At 39.4% G+C, this 25,736-nt stretch overlaps 2 protein-coding genes and 2 pseudogenes across 9 annotated transcripts in view; 3 read left to right on the top strand and 1 right to left on the bottom strand.

Annotated features, from left to right (window-relative positions):
- The window catches only part of MED12L (mediator complex subunit 12L), a 307,612-nt gene that overhangs the window by 168,003 nt on the left and 113,873 nt on the right, over positions 1 to 25,736 (top strand). The window lies entirely within an intron of this gene.
- On the top strand, positions 3,932 to 4,050 carry LOC118602486 (annotated as a pseudogene).
- Positions 11,709 to 12,996, bottom strand: GPR87 (G protein-coupled receptor 87). Its single transcript, XM_016156461.2, has one exon. The coding sequence runs from the start codon at positions 12,920 to 12,922 to the stop codon at positions 11,792 to 11,794; it is 1,131 nt and encodes a 376-aa protein (XP_016011947.2). The 5' UTR covers positions 12,923 to 12,996; the 3' UTR covers positions 11,709 to 11,791.
- Positions 19,206 to 19,324, top strand: LOC118602544 (annotated as a pseudogene).

Genomic DNA, 25,736 nt, shown 5'->3' with positions numbered 1-25,736 from the left:
CTCTCTGTAAGTCCGTGGTGTCCCCTGCACTCAGCTGAATAGGCACTGGTGCTCAGAGCGAGCAGGTCTGTCACCAGAAAAACCCTCTCGGGGACACGACCCCTTTAAGAGGAGTCTGCCGATACTGCAGCCTTCATCTCAGCTCTCAGGACCAGGGAGTCTTGCATCCTTGCCCTGTCATACCTTCTGCCATTTCAGGGTGCTTTCTTGGATTTCTCCCTCGTTGTATGGCTTGTTTATCTAGATTCTACACGATTTTTCCTTGCTGCTGCTCCTTATTTCTGTCACAATTTTGATTCGGTCGCCAGAGAGATGGACAGAGCCTCTATCATCTACGCCATTTTGGTTGCCTGCCTCTGTGGCCTCTGTTTTATAGTTGTAACGGCAAGTTGCAGGGCAAGAAAGATAGAGAATGGATTGCTGGGGAACTCAAAAGGAAAACCCAATTTGACCAAAAGGATTGAATCAAAACCCACATACTCTCATATATGTGATAGAGGAGCTGTTTTCTTTGTATTATCTCCTTTTACAGAGGGTCTCCCTAGGAACTATTGTCGGTCAACTATTTCTGTTTTTGCAGATGAGAAAATAGAGCTTAAGAAAATTTAGCTAAGTTCCCCAAGCTAGGAGATAGAAGGAGTGGACTTTGGAGCTGGTTTTAAGATTCAGAGTTAAGTATTTCTTCTCCAACCCAGTGGCTTGTTCTTAACAACCAGATGAACAGTGAGTACTGATTCATTAACTCATCAAGCATCTGAGAGTGGGTTACACAGATAAATTGTAATTTTTCATTAAGATTGTATGTATACATAAAATTTTAATCTGATATGAGACATTTAAAGAGAGTGATGACAGGCAAATGAAATGGTACAGATGATAATGACTAGATACTCAGACAAGTGGTAGAATTGGTGGTTAAGGTTGTACTTGCCTTGAACTTAGGGAGGATGAACATGTACATAGTCAGGAAGAACTTGGTGAATTATCTGTTCATCTTGTGTTCTCAGGATTGCAGGTGTCAAGACATTCTCTGCGTTAGTAGAGTTTTTGGCTATAGAACCTTACTAATTGGTGGACAAGGGCAGGTCTTATGGTTTCTCTTTCCACGTTTGGAAGACTTTTAAGAGAAACGCCTGGGGCTGCTGCTTCTTCCCCTCCAAGCCTCTGGATGGTCTTCTGTGCCCACTGCTTGCCTGGAGACTCTGAAGCAGTTCTCTCTGACTCTTTTAAGGTCTTTGTTTATATGCATGACTGGCCATGAATATCACCTGGAGAGATTCCAGAACCCTGCTTCAAATGAACCAAATCAGAATCTTTGTGTTTTTGGCTCAGGAATATATGTTTTCAGAAGTGTCCAGATATTTCAGAGACGTGGCCAGGTGTGAGCATGCCTGCCTTCCTATTTTGGAACCTCCACTCTTACAACAAACCCATGGAGGAACTTTTATTTTCCTGGCAGATGCCCTACCTTCCAACCTGTTTTGTTCAGCTCACTGCAACCGCCTTATCTCCTTATCAGTTATTACCATAGCTTTGGATAGCCATGCAGACCTGTGTCCTGAGAGCAGAAATTTTGATGATCAGAGTACTGGTAGGGTGATGATAATGATAAGAGAGATTCATAGGGAGAAAGAGTAAGGCTAGAGCAACCACATATGACATGAAACTAAGGAAGGAAGAATATCAAAAGGGGCTAATGGAATAAAAACAATGATATTTGTCTTCTTCTGAGGCATTTAGTTTTATATTTCATTGATTTTCTTAGATGTTTTTTCCTACTGGATGTCAGTGATTGATATAAATCTGTTTTTACACTGTTGTTTCTCTCCTCAGCAGGAAAGTCTCTGGAGTGGACTCTTTTTATTTATGCACCTCACCTATCACTCAGGTTTTAAAAAACTGGCCCCAGCTATCTGACTGTGAACGCATGGAATCAATGGGTGGACATATTCGTGAATGACTCAGACGTATTTCAGTGCAGAATTTAAAATCAGCTCTGGCACCATTTTGTATTTTTTGTTATTTTGTGGATATGCTTAAATGCAAAGATTAGCTTGTACACATTTTTCTCTATTAGAATTGGAAATAAACATCTTACTAATATTTGCAAAATCATTTTATCCTGACAAACTGTCATATCTTCATGTATTTTTAAAATTAGATATTTTGTTATGATGTTTAGCAACACAACTTGGCTTTATAACAGCCAGATACCAGCCTCAATATATAAAGTAATAAAATAATGGTGATAATAATAGAAAATAATTAAAAATTTTAAAATAGAGGACATGTTTTTGCTTTCAGGATTTTTACTGTGCCCTTCCCCCAAAAGGAGGAAAAAGCTAAAATGATCAGTGTTTTGTTTTTTTCTGTGATGTTTTGATTCATACTCAATAGTTCTATGCTCCCTCAACCCTTTCCTATTTTATTTTGTGGAACCCTTAGATTAAAGTACTATGGGATTTCAACCCGATTAATCTTTTCCTCAGAACCCTCTGCATACCCGCAGTATGACCGCCACCCCGGTCCACCACACATGCTCACAGACACACATTTACTTTCTCCAGTATTGCTTCCAGGCTGGACTCTGCCCTGTCGGTAATAAGTCTGGTTATATATAAACATCCCTTGTGTATTCATACTACAAATAGAATGAGTTTAACACACGTAATCTCCAAACATGTCTGTTGTTGTTTCTGGTTAGTTCCCATCCAGCCTGTCATCAGCTGCCCTTAGAGTTGGTTTTCCTACTTATTGGTGTTCTGTAAATTTTCTGTTTTGTTTCTTTCCCCCAAATCTCTCTCTTTTTTTTAAGTAAGTACAAAAACTTTGTTATAGTCACATCACATTTTTTTCCCATTTGCTTTATTGGATAATAAGACACTAGTGCACTTTGCTTTTTCTCCACTTGCTGTCTCTGACTTATTCAAGGTAGCCCTGTATAGATATACCTCATTCATTATTTTCATGACTTTGTAGTAGTCTACAACTTATTTAATCAGTCCCTACTGATGAACATTTTGATAGATTTGAACATTTTCAATGAATTTATTTTAACCATAGGAGCTATTTACTGGGTTACACCATGAAAAAAATCATTTTTTTAAAAGAAGACTGCTGACAAGTGATTTCATAAGTGTGTGTGTGTGTGTGGAGGGAGCGTGGGGGGTAGTGTATGTGTGTGGCTGCAGACAAGAGTCCACTGGACATTAAGAAATATATTGGGATAAAGGCACAGGATTTTAGTACAAGGCTCAATATAAACATATGAAGATACAGAGATATTTAAAGGAAGTGAGCTGGGAAGTTGCCCTCTAAAAGGATCTATGAAGGAAGTAATATCTGAAATAGTTCTTATTAGACAGACTACTCTTTTAGTGTTAATATTGGTTGAAAGTCACTCTGGGATTAAAATAAAGGTGTTACCAAAGGCACGATGTAGGGAAAGTCAGCAGAGGTGGGTGGGGCATTAGGTAGAGGATTCTAATTGTCATGCTGAAGTGTTCCTAATTCAGTATGTCATTTTTTTGAGCTTTGTTGTAAAATAATTGAAGATGTGCTTTAAAAAGTGTTTTCTATTAGAAAACTTTCAGTGCAAATGTGCCTTTTTGTGTTTCTCTATATGAAGTATTAAATCCTACAAGGTTAGTGCACTGATTTAGAGTAGTGGAGGAGAGTCGCAGGAATTATGTCATTAAAACATAATTAGCCACTGAATTGTAAAATAATGCGGTTTTTTTTAACTTCTCTATCAACGAGTGACAGGCACAGGAATTCTTTAGCAGTTGAACACAGATAAAGGAGAGAGAAACGTCTGGAGTACAATATCTCCACCTTCTGGTAGATTGACAGAGTAACAGTTTATAAAATGAATTGATATGCCCCGTATTTATGTATTTCGTAGACAGCTTACTTTTAAAACCTGAGTTTGGTCTATGGCCATGCCACCCTGAACAAGCCTGATCCTGTCTGATCTCAGAAGATAAGCAGGGTCGGGCCTGGTTAGTACTTGGATGGGGCACCACCTAGGAAGACCAGGTGCTGAGGGGTAAAAAAACCCCTGAGTTTGGGGTAGATGCTAACGTTGAGTCATGAGTTGAATATCTAGTCCTAATTAGTTGAAGTGTTCAAACAGATTTTCTGTGTTGCTAGTATTAGATTGGGTTTAACTTAGGAATCAGAGGAGTGACTATCAGTCAGTGTTATTGGCAAACAACCAAAATTGAAGCTTATTTTGTTTGTTTGTTTTCTTTGTCTTTTTTTTTTTTTTTTTCGGTGAGCTGACCTTGTTCAGGGTGGTTTGGTTATAGGAAAAATTGAAACTTTTAACTGTCGTAAAAACAACAAAACTTCAGATCAGTGTTTCCTCTTCTCCGTATTTTTTTTTTTTTTTGGAAAGATGCTGAATCTCTAAAATATATCATTTCTCATTATCTTTATTCTGCGCCCATCTGTTCTCAAGGATTGCCCCAGCTATCACTTCCTCTGGAAGTGTTCTTGATACCTTTGTGGTATCAGTGTTCTTTCCCCATGGCCTGTTTTTACATCATGCCCACCTAACATGGGCAGTGGCTGTCCTTATTGGCTTATTTTGATATTCCAAGTGCCCACTACCATAGTGGACACTCAAAAATGTTTGTTGAGTGGCTGTATGTTACCAATATATGAGAGAGGCCGAAAATGTCCCACAAGTGTATACTCTGGTTCTGTAGGTAAAGGTATGTGAGATGATGGAATTAAATTGAAAACAAGGACTGTGAATTGTTTTAAATACAGTCATGTCCTGGCTTATTAAATTGTCTAACCACTTGTATCTGCACACCTTTGAGTTCCATTTGTAGGTATCCAAATCCCTAACTTGCATAGTGATTCACTTTAGGACGGGTAACTTAGAGGATAGAACATTGCTTTATAAGGCAGTTTATTTACTTAGTGCCCTAACTGCTCGGCTTTTTAGTAAATCGTTAGAACAAGTTAGTAAAATGAGCCTTGAGAAGTGATTGAGAGAAGTTTGAGCTGGAATGAAACTTAGGAATGTCCAAGAGAATTACTTCATTTTTATTAGATAAACTTTCCCAGGGTTGTTCCGGTAAACAGATGCCGCTTCTTCATGCTGTGGTGATGTGTGGGAGGAGCGTATGCTAGCAAGTTTGGGGAAGGTTTTGTGATGTTGAGACTTGAGGGAACTTCACTGAGGTTAACTAAAGTCAAAGGAAGTGCTGGCGGTGATCTCATGCAGCTTTTTTTTTTTTTTTTTTTTTTTTAACCTAAAGAGTAAGCCACATTTGAAAGTATGTAGAATCGATCTTTGTCCAGCAAACTGATATTTACTACGCACACTCATTTGTACTTCCGATCATGTAGGGTTCTGTGGTTATCCTTGGCAACATAATTTCCTTGGTGGCCTGACTGAGAAATTCTTTGTGGTTTTAAGCAATTAATGCTGTAGAGAACTTCATGTATCTTTAATTAATCTGAGCTCAGTAGTGATTCTTATTCTCTTTTGTATGAACCAGTTGTTTGGCGTAATCAGAACGAAGAATCAATGAGACCAGGTTCCTGTCTTCAGTCCTCAAAGAACAGCTGTGCTTGTTGCTCTTTTCTGATTTGCAGGGCCCACAAGGTGGGTTCAGTGAGGACATGTGGTTACACTTGTGTGACTTAATCATGACAGGAAGGCCAAATCAGAAGCCATATTGCACTCAAACAGGGTGGGGCCTTGTCAGCCTCTTTGAAGGAGCATCACAGACTTCCTGTAAGTGGTACTTGTAGGTAGCTGACACCAGTGGCCTCGGCTCTGCCTCTTGACCAGCCTGTTTGTTCAGTTGTCTCCATGTGGGGCTGGGCCCTGAACGTGCAAATGCAGCCTACTTCCCTAAAATGTGTTAAAATCATAACAGTCATAAAGCTGGTACTTGGTAGTTAATGATGTTAAACATAAATCATGATGGTTTTTGTGGAAGAGAGAAAATAATTTAAATTAGAATCTAAATTATGTATTCCTTCAGAAAGCAAAAGCAGACAAAAATATTGTTTGCTGGGTTCTTTCTTGTGGCATTGAACAAAGACATCAGCAACTAGCACTATCCTAGAAACCATTATCCACACCCCCAGGAAGCATCCATTAGTGGCTGGTGCTGCAGAGCTGCTAATCCAGCATCCACTGGAAGGAGCTTCGCAGTGGAGCTTCTCATCGATGATCAATGAAATGGCTGGATTCCTTGAGTTCTTTTTCTTTGCCGTGAGCTGCCTGTTTAATGGACAGCACAATCCTAATGTAGACATGAACTTTTATTATGTGGTCTAAGTGTGGGGGTTGTATATCCCGGTTTGCCCACACTGTCCCAGTTTACAGCAGTTGTACCAGGTCAGTAAGTGACACTTTCGGTCTCAGAAGTACCCAGGTTTTGAAAATGAATTATATGCTCCTCCTAATTATGGGGGAATAAAATGATCAAATATGCCTGATTGATCGGCTTAACTTAATGTTCTCTTTCATGCTTATTAAAGAAATTATTAAGCCTTTGGCTGAGAGCACTTCTCTACTTCAAGCCCAGCCTTATTTGCAGTGTTGATATAGCTTATTTGTGTTAATAGCATTTGGTAACAAATAATTAGCAAGGGTTTTGGTAGTATCAGTTAAACCTTGAGGTATGCGTTGCATTTTAATAATGAGCCATGGTTAAAACCTGAGTTTCCAGAGACAGGGTGCCCGAGTCAGGATCCCAGCAACAGCCTTTTCGAACTGTGTGACCTTGGGAATTAGACTTAACCTCTTCACCTCTAATGTGGGGCAATGCTGGTGCTTCCTCGGGGGTTTGTGTGGGGACAAAGTGGGTAAATACAGGTCTGTTGCTGAGAATGGTGTTTGGTGTGGAGGGAGTGCCCAGTAAACATTAGCTGTTTTTATTTTATTAGAAAACAGTCAGTGTTAAAGTACTAAAACAGTATGGGAAGGAGCAGAAAAGTCAAGGCTCAAGCAGTAGTTTCATCGGTTAAAATCATGGCAGTGATTTATTTTCTTCTCTCACTATCATACAGTGAGAGGGGTCCAGTTCTGCCTTGCCCTCAAATCTTTGCTCTTCCATGAGATCTCACAGCCTGGTCCTAGGTCAGAGTTGAGCCAGGTGCAGGGCCAAGCAGGGCAGAGGCCTGGCTTATCCACCATTGCTGAGGGCTAACTGTCAGGATTGGGTGCAAGGTTGATAATGGGGGTGACTTGGATTTCCAGTTAAGGTATCTGAGTGGATGATGCTGCTGTTAACTAAGTTCAAGAGTAAGGAGCTTTCTTGGATGGGGTGAGGAGAGGATGTGTTGCAGTCTAGGTAGCACCGTGGACTTCCAGACCTCATAACCTGCCACCATCACTTACTCATTAGCCATATTCCCTTGGCTAGTGTGCCTCAGTTTCCTCATCTGTAAAATGGGAATAATATAATAGGATACATATCCGTCATAGGGCTGTTGTGGGAACTAAACAATTTAAATACATAATGTGCTTGGGACCATGACTGGTAAACATTACAGAAGATATGATCACCATTATTTGTCTGTTTTTAACCTGTTATATTAGGACTATTTGTGGGGTATATGTAGCTGTCTTTTCAAATGACATTCGCAGAGAATATATTAAACTTAAAAGCAGGCATCTAATAAAGCTTGTATATAGACTTAAGAGATCACATGCTTTTTACAGTTTTTATGTAATTATGGAAAGGTAGGAATAGACTTTTTTGTCTTATTTATTAATTTATGATTAATGCCATATTCCTCCACAGATTTATTTAGGTCTTATTGGTATCTAGAGGCTTGGATTTCTGTATCGCTTGAAAGCTTGGGCACATTTTTCTCTCTGTTCACAGATGGTTCAGGAACCTAGATCAGGGTTATCAGTGTAGGCAATACCTCCCCAAGGGACAGTTTGTCACATCCGAAGTGTTTTTTTTTTCTCTCAATCTTTTGTGGATGCTTGGTGACCCTGCAAAGTATGAGTAAGTCTTGCACAGTGAATTGTCTGTCCTATGCTTCTCATAGAAGTAGCTTATTAAATTTTCTGATGTATGAAAACCTGTTTATAAATACCTCCGCCCACAATTTAATTCTATTTTGTGTATAAAACATAATTTTTCCTGGTTTAATATACACCAGCCAAACTTTTCCATGAATGTGGCTGTTGTCTAAACACTCTATTTTGTTTGGAAACTTCTCAAGAGTAATTTACCTTTATAGAAAGCCACATTGCCAGTGTTAACAGTATAAGAGGCATTTTGGTCTCAAGTTAACATTTGTAGCTGTTGAATTCATATAATTATATATCGATGTAAGCATGTGACTACTTCATGTCAAATCAGTGAATCTTTTCTCATGTAGTTGTACCTAAGTATTTGATATTAAATCACATATCATTTTAGTATAAATTTCTTCCCCTATTTTTTCTTTACGTTATAATTTTACTCACCATACACACACATGCAGGTAATCCTTGATTTTATAGTTCTGACATACATGCATTCGAGTTACCATGATTTGGTTCAATAATACCGATCTCCCAGCAACATGGTTCATATTTCAGTTACCACAGTATATTAACTGTGTAAGTCCGTAAAATACAAACTTCACTGCTAGTTTTCTAGTTCACAGTTCACCTTGTAAATAATCCACATTGCATCATCACAATCAATGACCAGTCACATCACTTCTTTCAAAATCATTTGGTGATGGGCCACTGCACATCCATTATTTAGTTAATGCACAGGCAGCAAAGTGTGTAGTTATGTTGCTTCCTTGTTTGCCATGATAACCCCATGTCATTCTACAAAAAAGGATAATTGGAAGGGAGGGTTGATCAGCAAAGATGAAAGTGCAGCAAATAAATGAAAAGTAGTGATGCTGGGAGTGAAATTCAAACCAAACGTAAAGAGCATTACAGAAGAGACAGCTCACAGGGATGGAACCTCTAAGTATGTAGCCCGAGGAACCTGGTGAAGGTGAACCCACCGGCATCAACAAGATAAGTGGTTTTGATGAAACGGATGAGATGTTCCAGAGAAAATGATGCTGGCAAGAAACTTCACGTTAAAGGAATTTTCGGAGGTAAAAGGATAAAATAGTGGAAACTGATTCTAATTTAGAAAGGAGTGTGACAGTTTTACAAGACATAGAAAAAGGTGTTCACTCTGTATACTTAGTTATACACTGAGAAAGGCAAGCACTGTTCAAACTACTCTGAATAACTTTTCTTTTACACAAAGAAGTAAAACAATTTAATTCTGTTTCTAATGCTATAAATTTACTATTTTTTCAGTTCTTTATACATTTGTAACCAACAATAGGAAGGTTTTTAATGTTTTGATGTTACATTTTAAAGGTTTTGGAACAATAATTTTCCATTATTAAATAGAAAATTTGCACACTTTCAGCTTTGCACCATTATTTTTATGGTCCCACACGTGCAAGGTGAGGTGCGTGTGTGTGTGTGTGTGTGTGTGTGTGTGTGTGTAGGTAGATTTTATCTCTGGCTTTTATATCAGTGTGTTAAAAATATGTCAAACTATATATCAAAAAGGATGTATTGGTTTGTGTTGAGATGCACTATTTTAAATAGTATTTAAATGATCTGTTTGATATTCATTTCCTCATATTTATTTCTCTAGCTGCATAAACAACAAAAATGTGAAGACACATGATATGGTTGAGTCTTTTGGGAAAACATAGAGATTGTGATAACTGATAGATGACATCAAGGATATTGAAGATATTTTGGTTTAGGGTAGAAGGAACATTAAGCAAAAGAGGTGATTTTTTAAAGACCTTTGAAAATAGTTAATAGGTTGAGGGGCTGAGTGGCATTTGTTGTACTAGATTCGTTCGTCCTAGTTGCACGTGCTCTGTGTTTGTCTACATATGTGTACATGTAAATATTTCCAGAGTGTTGCTGGAAAGTCTTGGTTTTTAACGTTTAAACCAAGACCTAGACTTGGAGGCTCTGAAAAATCTGGTAGTATTCAGACACATGGCTCATTTCTGAGAGTTGCCGTGCATAATTATATGTGAATATTTATATATACTCACAGTGAAGTAAGTGATTTCATTTTATTTGGGAGCCGTGATATAGTGGAGAGAAATATGGGCTAAGACACATTATACCGAGGGTATTTTTCCAGCCACAGTATTGCTCCTTCACTTTGTATAGGGTAGCTGTAACTCTTCCTTGGCATTATGGAGAGGGTAGAGAAAGAAGTTAGTCTTTCAAACTCTTCTCATATTAGTTGGTGTCAAATGTGGCTATCCTAACCTAGCTAGTGCCACATGGTTCGGGGAAGGATGTGGCTATTCAGATGACCAAGCGAAGTATATTCATGTACTGGAGTGCCCTGGAATTTATCAAATGGGAATTTTGATGGAGAGATGGATATTTTGATGGAGATCCCCAGATAATTCTTTTAACGCCCCCTGCTACCAACCTCTCTGCCAAAACCAACTTACTCACTAGGTAATTAGCGTTCTCCAAATTCTGACCCTGCCAAGAGTCATCATTATTTAGCTAAGGTATTCTTGAGCCCTCGTTTTTGCTCACTTTAGCTTTTTAGAATTTTGCAGGCAGTTTTAGAGAGTCTAAAGTATGGTACTGTCATATACCGGTATATGCTTTGTCTCTGTAAACCATAATGTCCTCCTTTGTTGGCGAACGTGCCTTCGCTCCTCTCCTTTTCACGCTTCCCCAGCTTCTCATACAGAGTTAGCAACAAATTAGGCACTTAGGCAACACTCAAGCAGTGGAAGGCTTTGGAAGAGAATGAGGGATTAGGGAGAAAATATTTTAAGATTTAAAAGCTTACTTGTACTTTTTGGACTTGATTTATTGAACTCTATCCTTCAACTTAAGGTTATCTTTTTAAACTAATACATCACTATTAAGGTGGGATAAAGGTTAAAGGGAAGACTAGTTTACTAATAATTTTCTAAAATAAAGACTATTACATGGCTTTTTGGTAAACTACATTAACTTGATTATTAACTGAGCTTCCATAATCTCTTTTCTACCCTTAACACAGGATTTAAATGCAGAATAGGAGTATGATAATGGCAACTCTAAGTTCAGAGCATTTCATACAAGACCTACTTGTAATATTCAGTCACATTTTTCTTTCTCTGAAATCGCCTACATTTAAAATCAGTTAATTGAATTCAATGTTTCCAGATACATTGCTTAAAAAATATAGTCTAACCTTCTCCTACCTACCCTTATACTGCACAAGTTCTTTCAATAAACACAGCAAAGGGATGATGGCCAAATGTCTTACATATTTATAGATGGAATGACAGAAGGCCCAGTAGTCAGTGTTTACTCAGTTTTCTGCAATGAATGAGCTACATTGAAAGCAGCATTTTCTTTCCCCGTCCTAAACTTCAGGGCTGGATAGAGCTCTCTTCTCTGTACCATCTCTTCTCCCTGGAGTGGCCTCAGGACGACAGCAGTTCCTAGAATACGGCTGCTGCTGTGTGCTGGCTTTGCCGTGGCTTTTTCTGCCTCTGCAGTCTGCTCCTTCGGCTCTGAGTCTGGAACCCTGTCACTCAGCCACATGCTACCTTGTTTACCTCCCTTTTTCATATGCCTTAATGTTTTTCCTTCAGTTCTAGTTTCACATTATACCCGGATTTCACACCATTTTAATTCTTTGTTTATGCATATTTTGATGGGCCGAAGCAAGGATAATGAAAAGGAACATTTATTTACATTTTGTACATACTGACTTCAACAAGCAAGAGAAGGCCTAGTGGCCTTTAACTCCTACACATCAGTATAATCATAATATATGCGGACTTCCGATCTTCTGACACTTTGCAGCGATCTGATGCTTTCGCTCCTGGTTCTAATATTTGATTTTTTGAATAGCCTTCTTGAAAATGACCTACACATGAAAAAGTAAATTATTGGATCCAGGCACACATTGCATGCAGACAAGAAAAGTGTCATTTCTTTGCAGTAATACAAGATTTTCTGTACAGATTCATCTAAATGTCTGTCTAAATGACTAAAAGTAAAAGGAATTCTGCACAAATGATATGGTAGAAAGCAGGTGAAAAACACAGCCACGACTACTCTAATACTCTGATTGTGTTTTCGCTTTCGACTTGACTGACTGATGAATTGCCTGCTGGATTTATGGATGTACCGGGAAATGGCTATGTAACATCCTATCAGGATCACCAGTACAGCCACAAACAAGCAGCTGTTGACATAAATGACTGCATTATGCCATTTGACTCCCAAAGGACTTTTAAGTTTCATGCAGTCGTGAACATTTTCTTTAGTTAGTTGACCATTTGTTAGGATGATGTTTGGCAAGGACAAAACAGCCATGATCACCCAAACACAAATAGATAAAACCTTTGTAAAAGTTATGCTGTACATGCGAGAGTCTCCAAATGGCTTTACCACTTTCAGATATCGATCAATGCTTATCAGCCCAAGAAATACGATAGAAGTATACATGTTTGCGTAGAATAAAACTGAAGTGTATCTGCAGAGGATAAATTTGAAGTACCAAGGTCCAAATCCCGCATCGTGGACTATTCGAAATGGAAATGTCAGTGTCATTATGAGGTCAGCAACCACTATGTTTTTGAGATAAAATATGAAGCTGGTTTTATTCCTAATGTGGAAGAAGATCCACACTGCTAGGCCATTCAGCAAGATGCTTGCCACAAATATGATGAGGTAAAGCACAGGCAAGACAATAGTGTCGAATTCGTTGTGAACGGTGGTATTCTTTCCGGCTCCATCACTTGTGTTACTTGGAGGGTGACTCCCTTGGCCGTGCAGCTCATTATCTGTAGGAGGAGTGGGAGACGTTACTTCAAGTGCTTCACATTCATGTCCCACAGACTGAGTTGTAGGCTCCCTTGCAGGTTGAACCATTGCTATTTTGAGTGAGTTTAAAAATGTCTTTAGTGATTTAAAGAGTCACTTTACTGCGTTGTTAATATTTTGAGTGGCTGAAGAATTGGTGGCCTCGTCCCTAAATCTGTTCCCCCACTTTGAAGTCCCTTGAGTAAAATGAGATATTTCCGGTCCTCTTTGCTAACCATTTGAAAATGAAAAAATATATATTCGTGAAAATTATCCTGAATTTTAATTCAGTTTAATATCATTACAAATAGAATCAACCAAATCTGGGGTAGAAAATTGAAACAAGAAAATAACATGATGAGCACATGGTTATTCTCTTTGTGTGGTCTTTGGCATGCTCACTGAAATCATCCTTTTTCCCCCTCTGTCTCAGTTTTAAGCTGTTTAATCCACAAGATCAGGAAAGAGTGAAACTAGTGGGTCATACTAAATTTTTAGCCCATGATTTAATCAAACTGCCTAAGAAGCTTTCACAGCGACAGTTGTTAGGAATAGAAACAAAAGAAATAGTTGCTTTTAATATTGTAGTTTTTTATCAAGGACAACCTGTTAAAAGTAATTGTAGGTTGGTACCTATTTTTCTTCACAAGATTTTACTAGATTTTACCTATTGCACTTAGAATACAAAATCTTTAAAAACCTTTTTTGCTTTTTTGGAATTTTTAGTTCACATTGATAAACCGCCACACTGCTCCGTCCTGTAATCACTGACGTGGTTTGTGAGAGTTGGGTTTGCATGGCCGCCACGAAAAGGGGTCTTTGGGGTCTTCCACTGCAGAGTTTACTTGATGGGAAGCTCCGGCTCAGTGCTCTGAGTCCATGACCATTTTCTTGCTAATGCCACGCTTCCCCTGTACTGCTGCCAGCCAGTAGCTGAGCACCGTGAGGATGCTAAGACAAGCCCGTTTCTGGGGCAGGAGGTGTTCCTCTGACGAGAGACTTGGGCCAGAGGACTCATCAGTCTGGTCAGAACCTTCTCCCAACTACACTGCAGTCTGAATCTTCCTACTCCACCTCCTTGCACCCCTGTCTGATCACAAGGCAGACCTGCACTTCAGCCTGCGGCCCCTGCCTGCATTTATCCCAGAAAGTCTCTTGGCCATTCAATCAATCATATTGTGTCATTTGCTCTTTTTGAAAACCTGAACTAACATAATTTTAAAATGTACTTTTAGATGTAAGGTTAAAAGGAAGGTCATTTCTGAATTTTTACTTGTCTCTAATGAAAAATGTTTTCCATAATTACAGTTATGATTTGGAATGATTTTGTTTTAGAGGTGACAGCATGAATTTACTCCTCATTTCCTTATGTGACAGGCACTGTAGTTTGTATGTTGGCTTTCTTTTTGAAGTGAAACAGGAAAGATAGTTCTGGTGATTATAATCCAAAAACCTGTTCTTAAGTCGCTGCCTAGAACAAAAGTGCAGGCTCTTCCTGGGTAACCTCGTCCTCTCTCTAACTCATTCTCTTTTATCCCCTGCTACAAGTGTTTTTAGAAACTGGTTATCCTGGCTGAAATATCCTTATACAGACAGATTCATAATTTGTACGTGGACTAGCCTATTATGATGAGCCCCACAATGTTGTTAAGCTTTACAAGTTTAAAATGCTGGATTCAGCCGCCATCTGTATTACTTTTGCCAGGTTCAAGTATCATTTGGAACAAGTATTCAAGCTTAGTTTGATTAACAAAGTGTTGCAGTCTTGACTGTTACTGCACCACAAGATCCACATCAGTATCCGTGCCATTAGGAGCTCCTTAAGATGTGCAGTTTTACCTGGGATGAGATATCTGCTTGAATTAATTTCCCCAATTCAGCTATTAGCAGTCACTTTCATCTAACCCAGAATAAAACCTTAAGGGAAGTGGAGAGAGGAAAAGTAAGTTTTAACCAGGATAAGTGGTCCAGCTGAGAGAAACAGCCTGAAAAGGGCCGGCTACATCATTTCCTGAAACAATGGCTATCCTTTGAAGCAGTTTTTTACAAATGCTTTTCAAAGCTTGTGAATAAATATAGGATGGTACAGTAACTGTAGCATATGAGACATGGGCTGTTTCAGCTCTCAGTGTTTGCTCACTGGAACCACTCTGCATATCCATTGTGAAATGGAAGGAACTGTACTTGCCTTGGTTAAAGATTGTGTGCCTGTTCATTATATTATTATAGTATTTAAAATTTAAATTGTATAAACAAGCACCCTTATTAAATGATAATTTAGTGATCAGTCATGGTTATTGTTAAATATAGAGTCAAATCAGAATGTCAGAAATAACCCTTATATATACTGTCTCATAAATGATGAATATCAAGCACGAGTGGCCTCATTCGGCAGTGGGTATTGAATTCTTGTGGCCTTGAGACAGTCTGGTGTTCAGCTGGGCAGTTGTCACCTCAGAGTATTTGCTGCTTTAGTTTATGTGTGGAATTAACATTTTAGAATACAGGAATGCTAAGTTCAGTGGGATGGGCCTGGGCTTGGTTATTACTTCATTCACAAATTCCATATTTACACTGTAGCTTAAATTATTAGTTAAAGTCTGTTATGGGTTATTTTATGAAATAATGGTTATAGAGAGAGAAAAAAAAAATGTTCCTAAAAAGCGGGACGAGCCATCTGTGGGTTGCTCTGGAAGGCTCGAAACAATACAGTTTTGTCCAATTGATTATTATTATTATCTTATAGTTAAGCCTCCGTCATAATTATTTTCTGCCAGCTGCCACCATCATTTCTTCTCTTCTGTTTCACTGCCCCCAACTTTTCTAAAGCTTGTAGATGTGCTCAGGAGCAGTCCTTCTGCAGGGTTCCTCCCAAGGAACAATGACCATTAAAAGTGAGTGGCTTTCTTCACCCAGACAGTTTTATCATGTTGTTCTTCGCTGTCAGTAAAGAATGTGGCCAGGTTAGGGAACATTTTTAATGACAGGTAGGTTGGTGATTCAATTAAGAAAAACTAGAAGCTGTTTTTACAGTGTAAAGGCTATTTTCTTACATACTTTTTTTTTACTCTGATGTTACTCCTGTACTGTTTAGTGCAGAGTTTGATACAGAGTGACAATGAAGGTAAAAATATATTTATTATTCTCCCCCTGTCTTCCATCCCCCAACTGATTTTAAATTAAATTAACAAAGGCAACAGCATAAATACTCTAATTCCATAGTAAATTATCATTTTGTGCCAGTGGTGGGCTATGGCTGTCCGTGTTTGTGTGTAAGGGGGACTGTGTGTGGGCCTATGTGTGAGGGAGAAAGACATGGGATTTGTAGCCAGACAGAGTATTATTAGCTACATGTGGCTGCTGTATCAGAAAGTGCAGATGAAAGGTATTTTTGTCATTGCAGGAAATCCTATTTGACGAGGCTGTTTTAGACACTTCGTGCCTTTGTAAAATGAAACAAATAGTAGTCATTTTACTGGACCTTCTGAGATTAAAGTGCTTCACAAACATTATTTCGTGCAGTTTGTATTACTTAGGTATTCACTCTCTACCTTAAGGCATTAATTCCAGTTTGTCTCATGAATAGCGTTCACATTATGAATGATAGAAAGAGTGGTGAAGAACCTTCATCTTTTTGCTTTTGGTGAAGCTGTATTATTGCTCATTGGGGCGTGTTGCTCTTGGCACACAGCGTAGAAGTATCAACAATATGTCGCTGCTCTACTTGCCAGGTGGGAATGAAATACTAAAGTTATGCAAATAATAGGGTGTCACTACCATGGCACAGCTACCCTTGCATGATCATTTTCTAAATAGTTACCCAGTAGAGTAGGTAGATACTGTCTTTGGCCTCCTGGGGAACCTCAGTGAACCTTGGTTGAGACATACTATATCTGCGAAGTAATATGTAGTTTAGGTGTAAAAATCTTTCTCAGTTGTTATTCATTTAATCTTTCTTGCCCTTTTGTTGATGATCCCTAGGTGATCAAGCAGAGCTTAAAATGAAGTGATAGCAAGTTAAATTTCCTTCAGTGATGTTAGCCTGCCCGTTTGCTATTTTACTTAATGAAAAGCAGGGCTTAAATGCTGGTTTATTTTGTTAGTTGGTTCGGTGGCTGATAAAACCACCAAATTGCCACATAGTAAAAATAGCAGTTATTGATCAAGTAAGATTTTCTTTTAATTTTTCCCTATGGCTTACCTGGTAATTTTGCAAGTGTCAAGTTGAGCCCCATTCTTTAATCGTGATGGACTATAAGCAAAAATACGTGTCAGGAAACACTCGGGGACGGTTGAGGCAAGGGTTCAGCATAGGTTATTCCTGGTTTAATTTCTGGGGAAAAACAGAAAAACAGTTGGGAAGCAGTTTGAACACAAACACACATATATGTAAAGTATGTGGCCACAGTTCAGAAAATGCATGCTCTTTGGACATGAACAACTTTGCCACGTAAGAATTGTCTCTCTTTGTGTCCTGCTTCAGCCTGTCATGAAGCATGGCCCATTCCTGTGCATGCTTTCCATCTGAATGCCACTGTGTGGCTGTGGGAAAGTTACTTAACGTCTCTGTGACTCAGTGTCCTCCTCTCTGAAATGATAGTGGTGATAATTGTACTGTAGAGTTATAATAAGGGCTATGCGAGATAATATATAAGCCTCTTATCAGAACCTGGGCCCAAGAATGCACTCAGGACGTGTTAGCTTTTGTCTTCCCATTCTTGCTTCTACCTCATGCTTCCCCTACTGCCCTGCCCTGAACACATATAATTAAACGCATATATGATGGAACTTAGAGAATTGGAGATTGTTAAAAATTTTTTAATCTAACAATTACGTAAGAGTGTTTTATAAGCTCAGGTGCATTCAGCATCATATTCTTGTAATCTTTGGAGTTCTAGTTCTGGCTTTACATTAACTTGCTCTGTGACCTCCGTCAAGTTACCTGGATTTTCTGGAATATGACTTTGTGGAATCTACAAGGCTTTAAAAAATCCCTCCCTGTCAGGACTCAAAATTATGTGAGCTTCTATATTTTCCTCAAACATAGATTCTGTTAAGAATTTAAATACAGAGACTTAACTATATTCCATCCAAACTCAAAGTTTGAATTTGGGCAAATAGCATTTGAGTGACCAATGTGCAATTTTGGCTAAATGTCATAACTTTTCTGAGCTTCAGATTCCTCACAACATTTTTGCAAAGATTTACTGAGATCATGTGCGCATGTGCTATTGATGACTGTAAAACATTATTTCTCTCACTTCTCCTTCAGCAGCCATGTCTGTTTGTTTTCTGGCTTCCCTCAGGTACCGATCAAAGAAAAAAGAAATCCTGGAAACTGTTACAGAAGGTGTGCTGCTAAAGGCAAACATGCTTATTGAACAGTTTACCATAGGGGAAGTCATGCTGTTTCTCATGAAATGAAACTATGAGACTTTCAGGTGCCCTCGCTGATGTTGCTCGTATACCACATAGCAGCACAGAGACCCCAAGCAAGCAGCCTCATCCCCTCTAAGTACAGAGAAGTCTTCTGGCTGATGTAAGCACATTTGCTGAGTTAGCAGGGAAAGAGCATCTTGGAGGCAAAAGTGTATTTAAGAACTGGGCATTAAGTGGAGAAGCACTTACTGCTTTTTCTGTTAACTTTGTCTTTCTTTTCTTCTGTTCCCTACTATCCCATGAAATTTAAGTCCTGGTATGGGATTTGGTAGTAGATGGAAATAACTGTTTCTGAATTTTCAATGCTTCTTCCATCCCATACCCCCACCCCCAACTCATATCTTTAGACATCTGATCTGTGCCTCACCTTAAATTGCTATAGTATTTGGTACATAGCAGGTACTCAGAAGGTACCTTTTGGTTAATGGACCATAGATAATGATTAGGGCCATTTTAGGTGCCAGTGCTGCAGTAGTTTTAAAATAAGGCAAGGAAGTAAAACCCTACTTTCTTTGTATTTATTAAAGCTTACTGGGAGAATGATTGAAGCAATTAATTTTCTGAATGTTATCAGAATGATCCTTTGATTTCAGTAAACTTCTCCCCTCCCCCCCGAATCCAGCTTCTTGTGGAAAGATTTCGAGGTGTTTACTGACAAACACATCTTTAATTTTATGTTTCTCTGTTCTCAAGTTATGTAGTTTTCCTCCTCTTGGCCTTAGTTATACTTTATTTGATAACAAAGATTCCAATATGGCTTAACGCCCACTGGAGGAGAAATGGTGTCCAGAAGTGGGTGATCCACAGACGGCAGTAAGAGAGATGGCAGACTGTTGACCATTAAAGGGGACACAGGAAAGAGACTGGGAGTAAATATTTGCAAGTCACATTTCTGATAAGGAATTTGTGTTCAGTCTACGGCCATGCCACCCTGAACACGCCCAATCTTGTCTGATCTCAGAAGCTAAGTAGGGTCAGGCCTGGTTAGTACTTGGATGGGAGACCACCTAGGAAGACCTGGTACTGTAGGCATTAAAAAAAAAAAGAATTCAGAATATACGTATGAATAACTTTCACAACTTCTTAAAAAGATGAAAACAACCCAATTTAAAAAACGATCTAAAGATTTAATAGACATTTCGTTAAAAACACATGAAAAGATTGTCAACATGATTAGTCATTAGGGAAAATCAAATAAAAACCACAATAAGATATTATTTTACACCTACCAGAATGGCTGTAAATGAGACAATAACAAGTGTTGCCAAGGATGTTGCTGGTGGGAATTGAAAATGATATAGCCACTTTGAAAATGGTTTGATAGTTTCTTAAAAAGTTAAATCTAAATTTGTCATATGACTCAGCATTTCCACTCATAGGTATCTACCCAAGAGAAATGAAAACATACACCTTTGTAAAGATTTGTAGGAAAATGTTTATAGAGCATTATTTGTAATAGCTAAAAGTGGAATTAACTCAAATGTCAACTGATGAATGGATAACAAAATGTACTCGTAACAATGAAATGCTACTCAGCAATAAAAAGGAATGAAATACAGCTATAACATACATGAGCCTCAAAAACATTTTGTAAGGGAAAAAAGCTGATTCAAAAGATCACATAACATTTAGGTGAAATGCCCAGAAAAGACAACTCTGTAGAGGTAGAAAGTAGATTTCTGTTTGCTTGGGCTGGAGGTGGGAGCGGTAGTCACTGTAAGTTGTATGAGGAATCGTACTGGGCTGGTAAAAACTGGATTATGATGATGGTTTTACAGCTCTAAATTTACTAAAACTCATTGAATTGTACACTTAAAATAGATGGAAATTATGGTATGTATATTACATCTCAATAAAGTTAAAAAGGAAAGTATGCAGGAAAGGAAAGGAATAGAAACAAGCTAGTTATTCACCATCCAGTAATGGATGAGTTTCCAAGACCAGGCAAAAGCCCATCATAAGCACATTCCCTATCCTCTGTTGAAGAAATGAAGTGAAATGCACAGAACTTTTGGCAAGAGTTCCACCACTTGAAGTAGGAGAGGGGTACTGTATAGCAGCGACCTGTATGACTCATAAATTTCTTCTTTTAGAACTAGGTCCAAATTCCAGAGACCCTGGCCATGGGTGTTGATTTGTACTTTTAAGGGAATCCATGTTCCCATCCTCTTAATTCCAGTTGAAATTATGTGGTAGACTTCGGTTTTAGTCAGTCCAGACATGATACTTGGATTTTTCTAGAATCAAATTTGCTAGCAAGATTTGGTAAAAGAGATGTTTTATTCTTCTCTGCTGGCTTCTGAGAATTTCCTCTTGCCTTCTCCATCTCCTTTACCACCTTAGTTAAGTGAAGTACTTCCTGAAATTTAGTCCAAGTTCCTTATTCTTTTAGTTCCTTCTTTCCCTCAAGTGTTCTCATGTCTGTGTGGTTGCTCAGCCATCACCTCTTTTCCATAATCCCTCTCCTTTTCCCCCTAAGACTTCAGTCCATTGTGTACATTGGCATGTGCTAGATGTCTGTGTTGCTCAAATTCAGCATCTCATAACTTCAACTGTTTCCCCTTTCTTCAACAGAAACCACTTTTCCTTTTCTCTTTGTTTATGAATATTTCTTTGTCTCTTGGTTGAAAGAGTTTAAAACCTTAGTATGCACTCTATTGGATTGTTCTTTTATTCCTTGCCCCTCAACTAGTCACGTATCGAAGTCTTTCTCTTTCTTCTGTTACAATACCTTTCCTTTGCTGCCCTCACCTTGCAAGCCTCATAGTCACCTTTTAGATGGAGGCCCTCCTAATCTCATGTGTGGACCACTGTACTGACCTCCTCTCTGATCTTTCTGCTTCTTGCTTCATTTCTTTCAAGTCTCTCTTCCTTGTTGCCAGATTCTTCTTTCTAAATAACCCATGTAGTCCTGCCTTTTGTTTCTCTAAGTTATTAAGTAGCCAGAAAATTCTTGAGTTTTACTTACTAATCAAGTATTCAGAGTTATTTTGTAGTGTTGAAGATTATGGAGTGTGGAAGTCAAATGATGCTGGATTCTGATAATTAAAAGTTTGCAATAAACTTTGGAGAAATCTGATTGCCCCATAATTAATCTTTTGAATCAAGGGGACAATAACAGCTATTCTGTAGCATCCTTATGAGGTTAAGTTAGAATATACGCTTATAAATTAAGTGCTTTGTAAATGTTAGTTTTTGCTTTTATTTTTTTTTTAAATTATTTATTTAAATTAGTTTCAAGTGTACAGTACATTGGTTAGACATCTATATAGTTCATAAAGCGATCCCCCCAGTTGCTCCCTCTTCTGTGCTCCCCATCCCCATGACCAGCTATCAATTACTAATTTGTTCTTCTTTATCTCTTCACCCCATGCTTTCATTATTTGTATGAATCCTTACCTAAATGAAATTCAAGATCAATTTTACTGATTGGAAGTTCTCTACATTAACCAAATTATTGCTCCTGAGTTGCCTGCCTTGCATTTATCCCCCTGCTTTTCTTCATATCCATTCCTGCTCTTCAATGACCTCCTTTCTCCTCTCCTTTCCCCACCTTAGAAATCTCTACTTGTCTTTCAATGCCAACCATAATCCACAGGGTCACTTAATGAAAGTCTACTCCTGTTCCAGCCTTTGGGATTATAAAGACAAGGAGGGAATGGTTCTGTCCTCAAGGAGGTTAGAGTCAAGTTGAGGATCCAGAAGTAAACAGACAATTAAGTACAGAGTGAGAGGTTTGGTATACCGTGGAAACACAAAGGTATACTGAGAGGAAGCGGGGGTCATCTATGATACCTGGGTTGCAACAGGTTTGCTGAAGGTCTGATGGGAAAGGACCGTGTGGAAATGCTGAGTGTGACCAAAGGCAAGGTTCAGGAATCTGCTGGGGAGATATGATCTGCGTGATGGAGAGATGTGACAGATTGGAGGCTATCGAGGTTGACTGATGTTGATGAAAAGTGAGTAGTGTTGGTCGCCTCTCAGGTGTTGGTTTCTTTCCCTGCTGCCAGGTCCCATGAGAGGAGGAGCACATAAAAGGATTGTTGATTTCAGGGTGCCTATGTAGTATCCATGGGGAGATGTCTGCTAGGTAATCAAAGATGGAGGTCTGGAGCCTGAGGAATTGCTTCTGGCTGGTAATGTAAATTTAAGGTCAACAGGAGATCAGTGGTAGAAAAAAAACCATGGTAATGGATGGCGTTGCCCGTGAACCTGCCCATTAGAGTGAGAATAGGAGGGGGATGACTTAGATGTTTTTAAAGAGCAGTACTAAGGAAAAGGATGTGCCTGAAGGAATGATCAGAGTTGGGAGGATTATCAGAAAAGAACGATGTCACATGAATCAAGAACAAAGTTTAAGAAATACGAAGTTGTGATTAGCTTTATTCAGCAGTAAAGTCAAGTGATGTAGGACAACAAAGTGGCAATGGCTGGGATTCAGTGACAAAGAGGTCATTGTTGCTCTTCGCCAGGGCTGTATGTGTTGTACTGTTTGTGTGTGTGGTGGTGGCCAGGAGAGAGGTAGGGGCAGAAGCAGAGGGCTGATGACAGAGGCAGAGTAACGCTGGTGAGGTGAGGAAGTAAGGGTGCAAGTTCAGACAGCACTTAAAAAAGAAAACAATGCCCATGATGGGAAGGTGGTAGAGAGGGTGAGAGGTAGAAGGACGTTTAGGACTGCTGGAAGATTTTGTTAAGCTTCCTCTCATTGAATGCCTTGCTTTTAAAATGACATTTTACTAGCTTGGCTTTAAAAAACCCTAGCCCTTACTCCTAGCCAAGTATGGCAGCAGTGTGGTGGAGCACCGGGTTCCTATCCCATCTGTCTTACCTTCCCCGCTTTCTGTCCTTCCACTTCCTCATATATAAAGTGAACATGATGATGCATCAATTATGTTCTGCAAAGTTAAAATGAGGACATTTACAGGGCAACTGGCACAGTTGTACAGGGGCAGGGCTGAGTCTTACAAATTCCTGTTGCATATCCTAGGCACACAATAGAATTTAATTTGGTGATTGATAAGTTGGACACAGTTAAACGAGTTCTTGCCACTCTTTTTTATGCTGAGACTGTCATGTGGTTTGTGACCTTAGCCACCCTGTGAGGAGCCATTTGACTAATTTTTTTTTTTCCTCAAAGAGCCTGTTCTTCTTTTAAGTTGTCTGTGAGCCTCATCTGCCTGCTGTCTTTCTCCACCATCTGCACCTAAACTTCAGGCTCCCTGTGCGGTTTACCACAGAGCAGATGTGCGTCCTCTGCATGTCCCAGCGCCTGCAGGGTGTTGCAATGAGGATTGCTTCAGCAGTAGTAAATGGGCTTGGTTCCAGGACCTCATTCATGGGTGTGAATCCTGTCCTGCCACCTACGGCTTCTCCAGCTGAAAGCTGATGAAACTGCTCAAGAATGCAATGTCTGTGGTAGGCCCAAGTTTCACAGTCATTCTTGAGGTTAGATGGTATTGATGCTTAGAGACCTTCTGGGTTCTTTTTTGTTTTCCGGTCACTCATTGATATCATCTTTTGACTATTAATTGTGTTGCTGTGTTGTTGGTTGTAAGCTCTCTTTATGAATAAGGATGGCGGAAAAGCATTAGCATGTTCTCTTTATCTTAGACCTTGAACTTAATGCTCGATGCCTCATGCAATTCTCAGAGTAGGACTATGACCTAGGTGTTCTGTTGCCCCCGCCACCCTCAAGTGGGAAGATCTGAGGTTCAGACACTCTAATTAACTTGCCCTGAACCACAGAATGAATAATGGGTAGATAGAGTCAGGATTCATAACAGATCTGATCGAAACTAAATCTGCATTTCTTTCTGTTATACTGCCCTGGGGTAAAAATAACTATTCTAGGGGTTAATTTTGGGAGGCAGGAAGTAGGAGGGAGAATATAGGGCAGAGGTGGGGCTTATTTTTCCTGCTAACGTGTTAAGCTCCTGAAGGAACCACTCATCTTCTAAACTGGAAATCTAGTTTCGTTTGGCCTGAACAGTGTTGAAAACATCAAGAAATTTACGTGAGAGTCCAGATTTAGATCCTATCTTGAAATATGAGATGTGCCCACACTGAGCATAAACAGTCCAGCAGTGTTAGCTGCCCCTTGCCGATGAGCAGCGTGCTGTCCAGGTTATCAGCTCACAGTGTTCTCTGCTGACTCTTGTCCCCAAGCCTCGTCGCTCCTGAGCATTATCTGCCTGATCCTACAGACAATGGATTTTGCAAACCTTGCTCCATTTATCGTTTTGCCTTATGTGACTACGTCTGACCTATATGGATCATTAAATATTCTCCTAATTTATAAATATATCTTTCTTCCTTTTTCTCTGCCCCTTCCCCACCAACTCCTTGCTTTAGTGACCATCACTTAGCATCCTTTACGAATGATTTTCCTGATACCTCTTAGCAACCCCCACCCCACATAGCGGCAGGAGATCATGTTTAGTTCACACCTGAGAATTAATTAGTCCATCACCTTAACTGCTCAATCACCTCGTCGTGAGAATTAATTGTCGCAGTTGAGCTTATTCTTTGTGGCCACCCCTCTGCTGAGGCCTTTAAGTGCAAACCCTACCGGTTGTATTGCTGCACTGCTATTGTGGCCGAGAAAACTGAGATTCTGGGTCTCAGGGAAGGAAAGGTTTATCAGCATGTGGAATAGGGGCTTGAACCCAGTGTGCTAGATACCCAGAGCTCTTGTTTCCCTGGAAGGCAAGGGGAAAACCAGGGGGAAGCATTAACAACCAGGGCTCCTGGACTGCTGCCTTGGGCACTCAGCCTTGCTCTTATCCACTGGGTCAGATCTTAGCATGGGTGGGGAGCCACTTGTGCCAAGTTGGGGGCCCTCCCTCCTCAGCAGGAACAGGTGGCAGGTATTGCCAGCCAGGCCACGGCAGCGCCTTCACTCTCCCTGGTTTCACAGGTTCTCACTGCCCTTCAAGATCCCAAAGATCCACCATCCAGAGATAAATGCTAGTGAAATGCTTGCTCCCTACATGCAGCTGTTAACGGATTTTTAAACTGATTATTTGGTGGTGGTAGTTCTCGAATGACAGAGTTGTAGAATATAATTGCCTCCCTATTTGTCCTCTACTTTCCAATTCGTTCTCTAGAAGCTCACATCTGAAATTACAAGTATTTCAGATCTGAGGTTGTTGTCGTTGTTGTCTAACACTGATAAGATACACTCTGCTGAAGGCCTTGGGAAAGAAACAAGTTACCTCACTGGATACAATTTCCTTTTTTTTTTTTTTTTGTAATAGAATTAGGTCACTGTATTCATAGGGCACTTCATTAATGCATGCTCGGAGTCAGTATCCCAGAAGTGTTGGAACACAAAGCACACAGCCCTTCATTCAGGTTTTTCAGGTACTAACATAAAGTTTTCTTTTCGAAGTTATGCTTGATATCTCTATCCTACAATTAGGCACATTTTGGTTTACCTTTAGAT

Source organism: Rousettus aegyptiacus, unplaced genomic scaffold (assembly GCF_014176215.1).
Source record: "Rousettus aegyptiacus isolate mRouAeg1 unplaced genomic scaffold, mRouAeg1.p scaffold_m13_p_4, whole genome shotgun sequence".
Taxonomy (NCBI): domain Eukaryota; kingdom Metazoa; phylum Chordata; class Mammalia; order Chiroptera; family Pteropodidae; genus Rousettus; species Rousettus aegyptiacus.
Note: the sequence above shows the minus strand (reverse complement) of the source record. Positions and strands in the feature narration are given on the sequence as shown.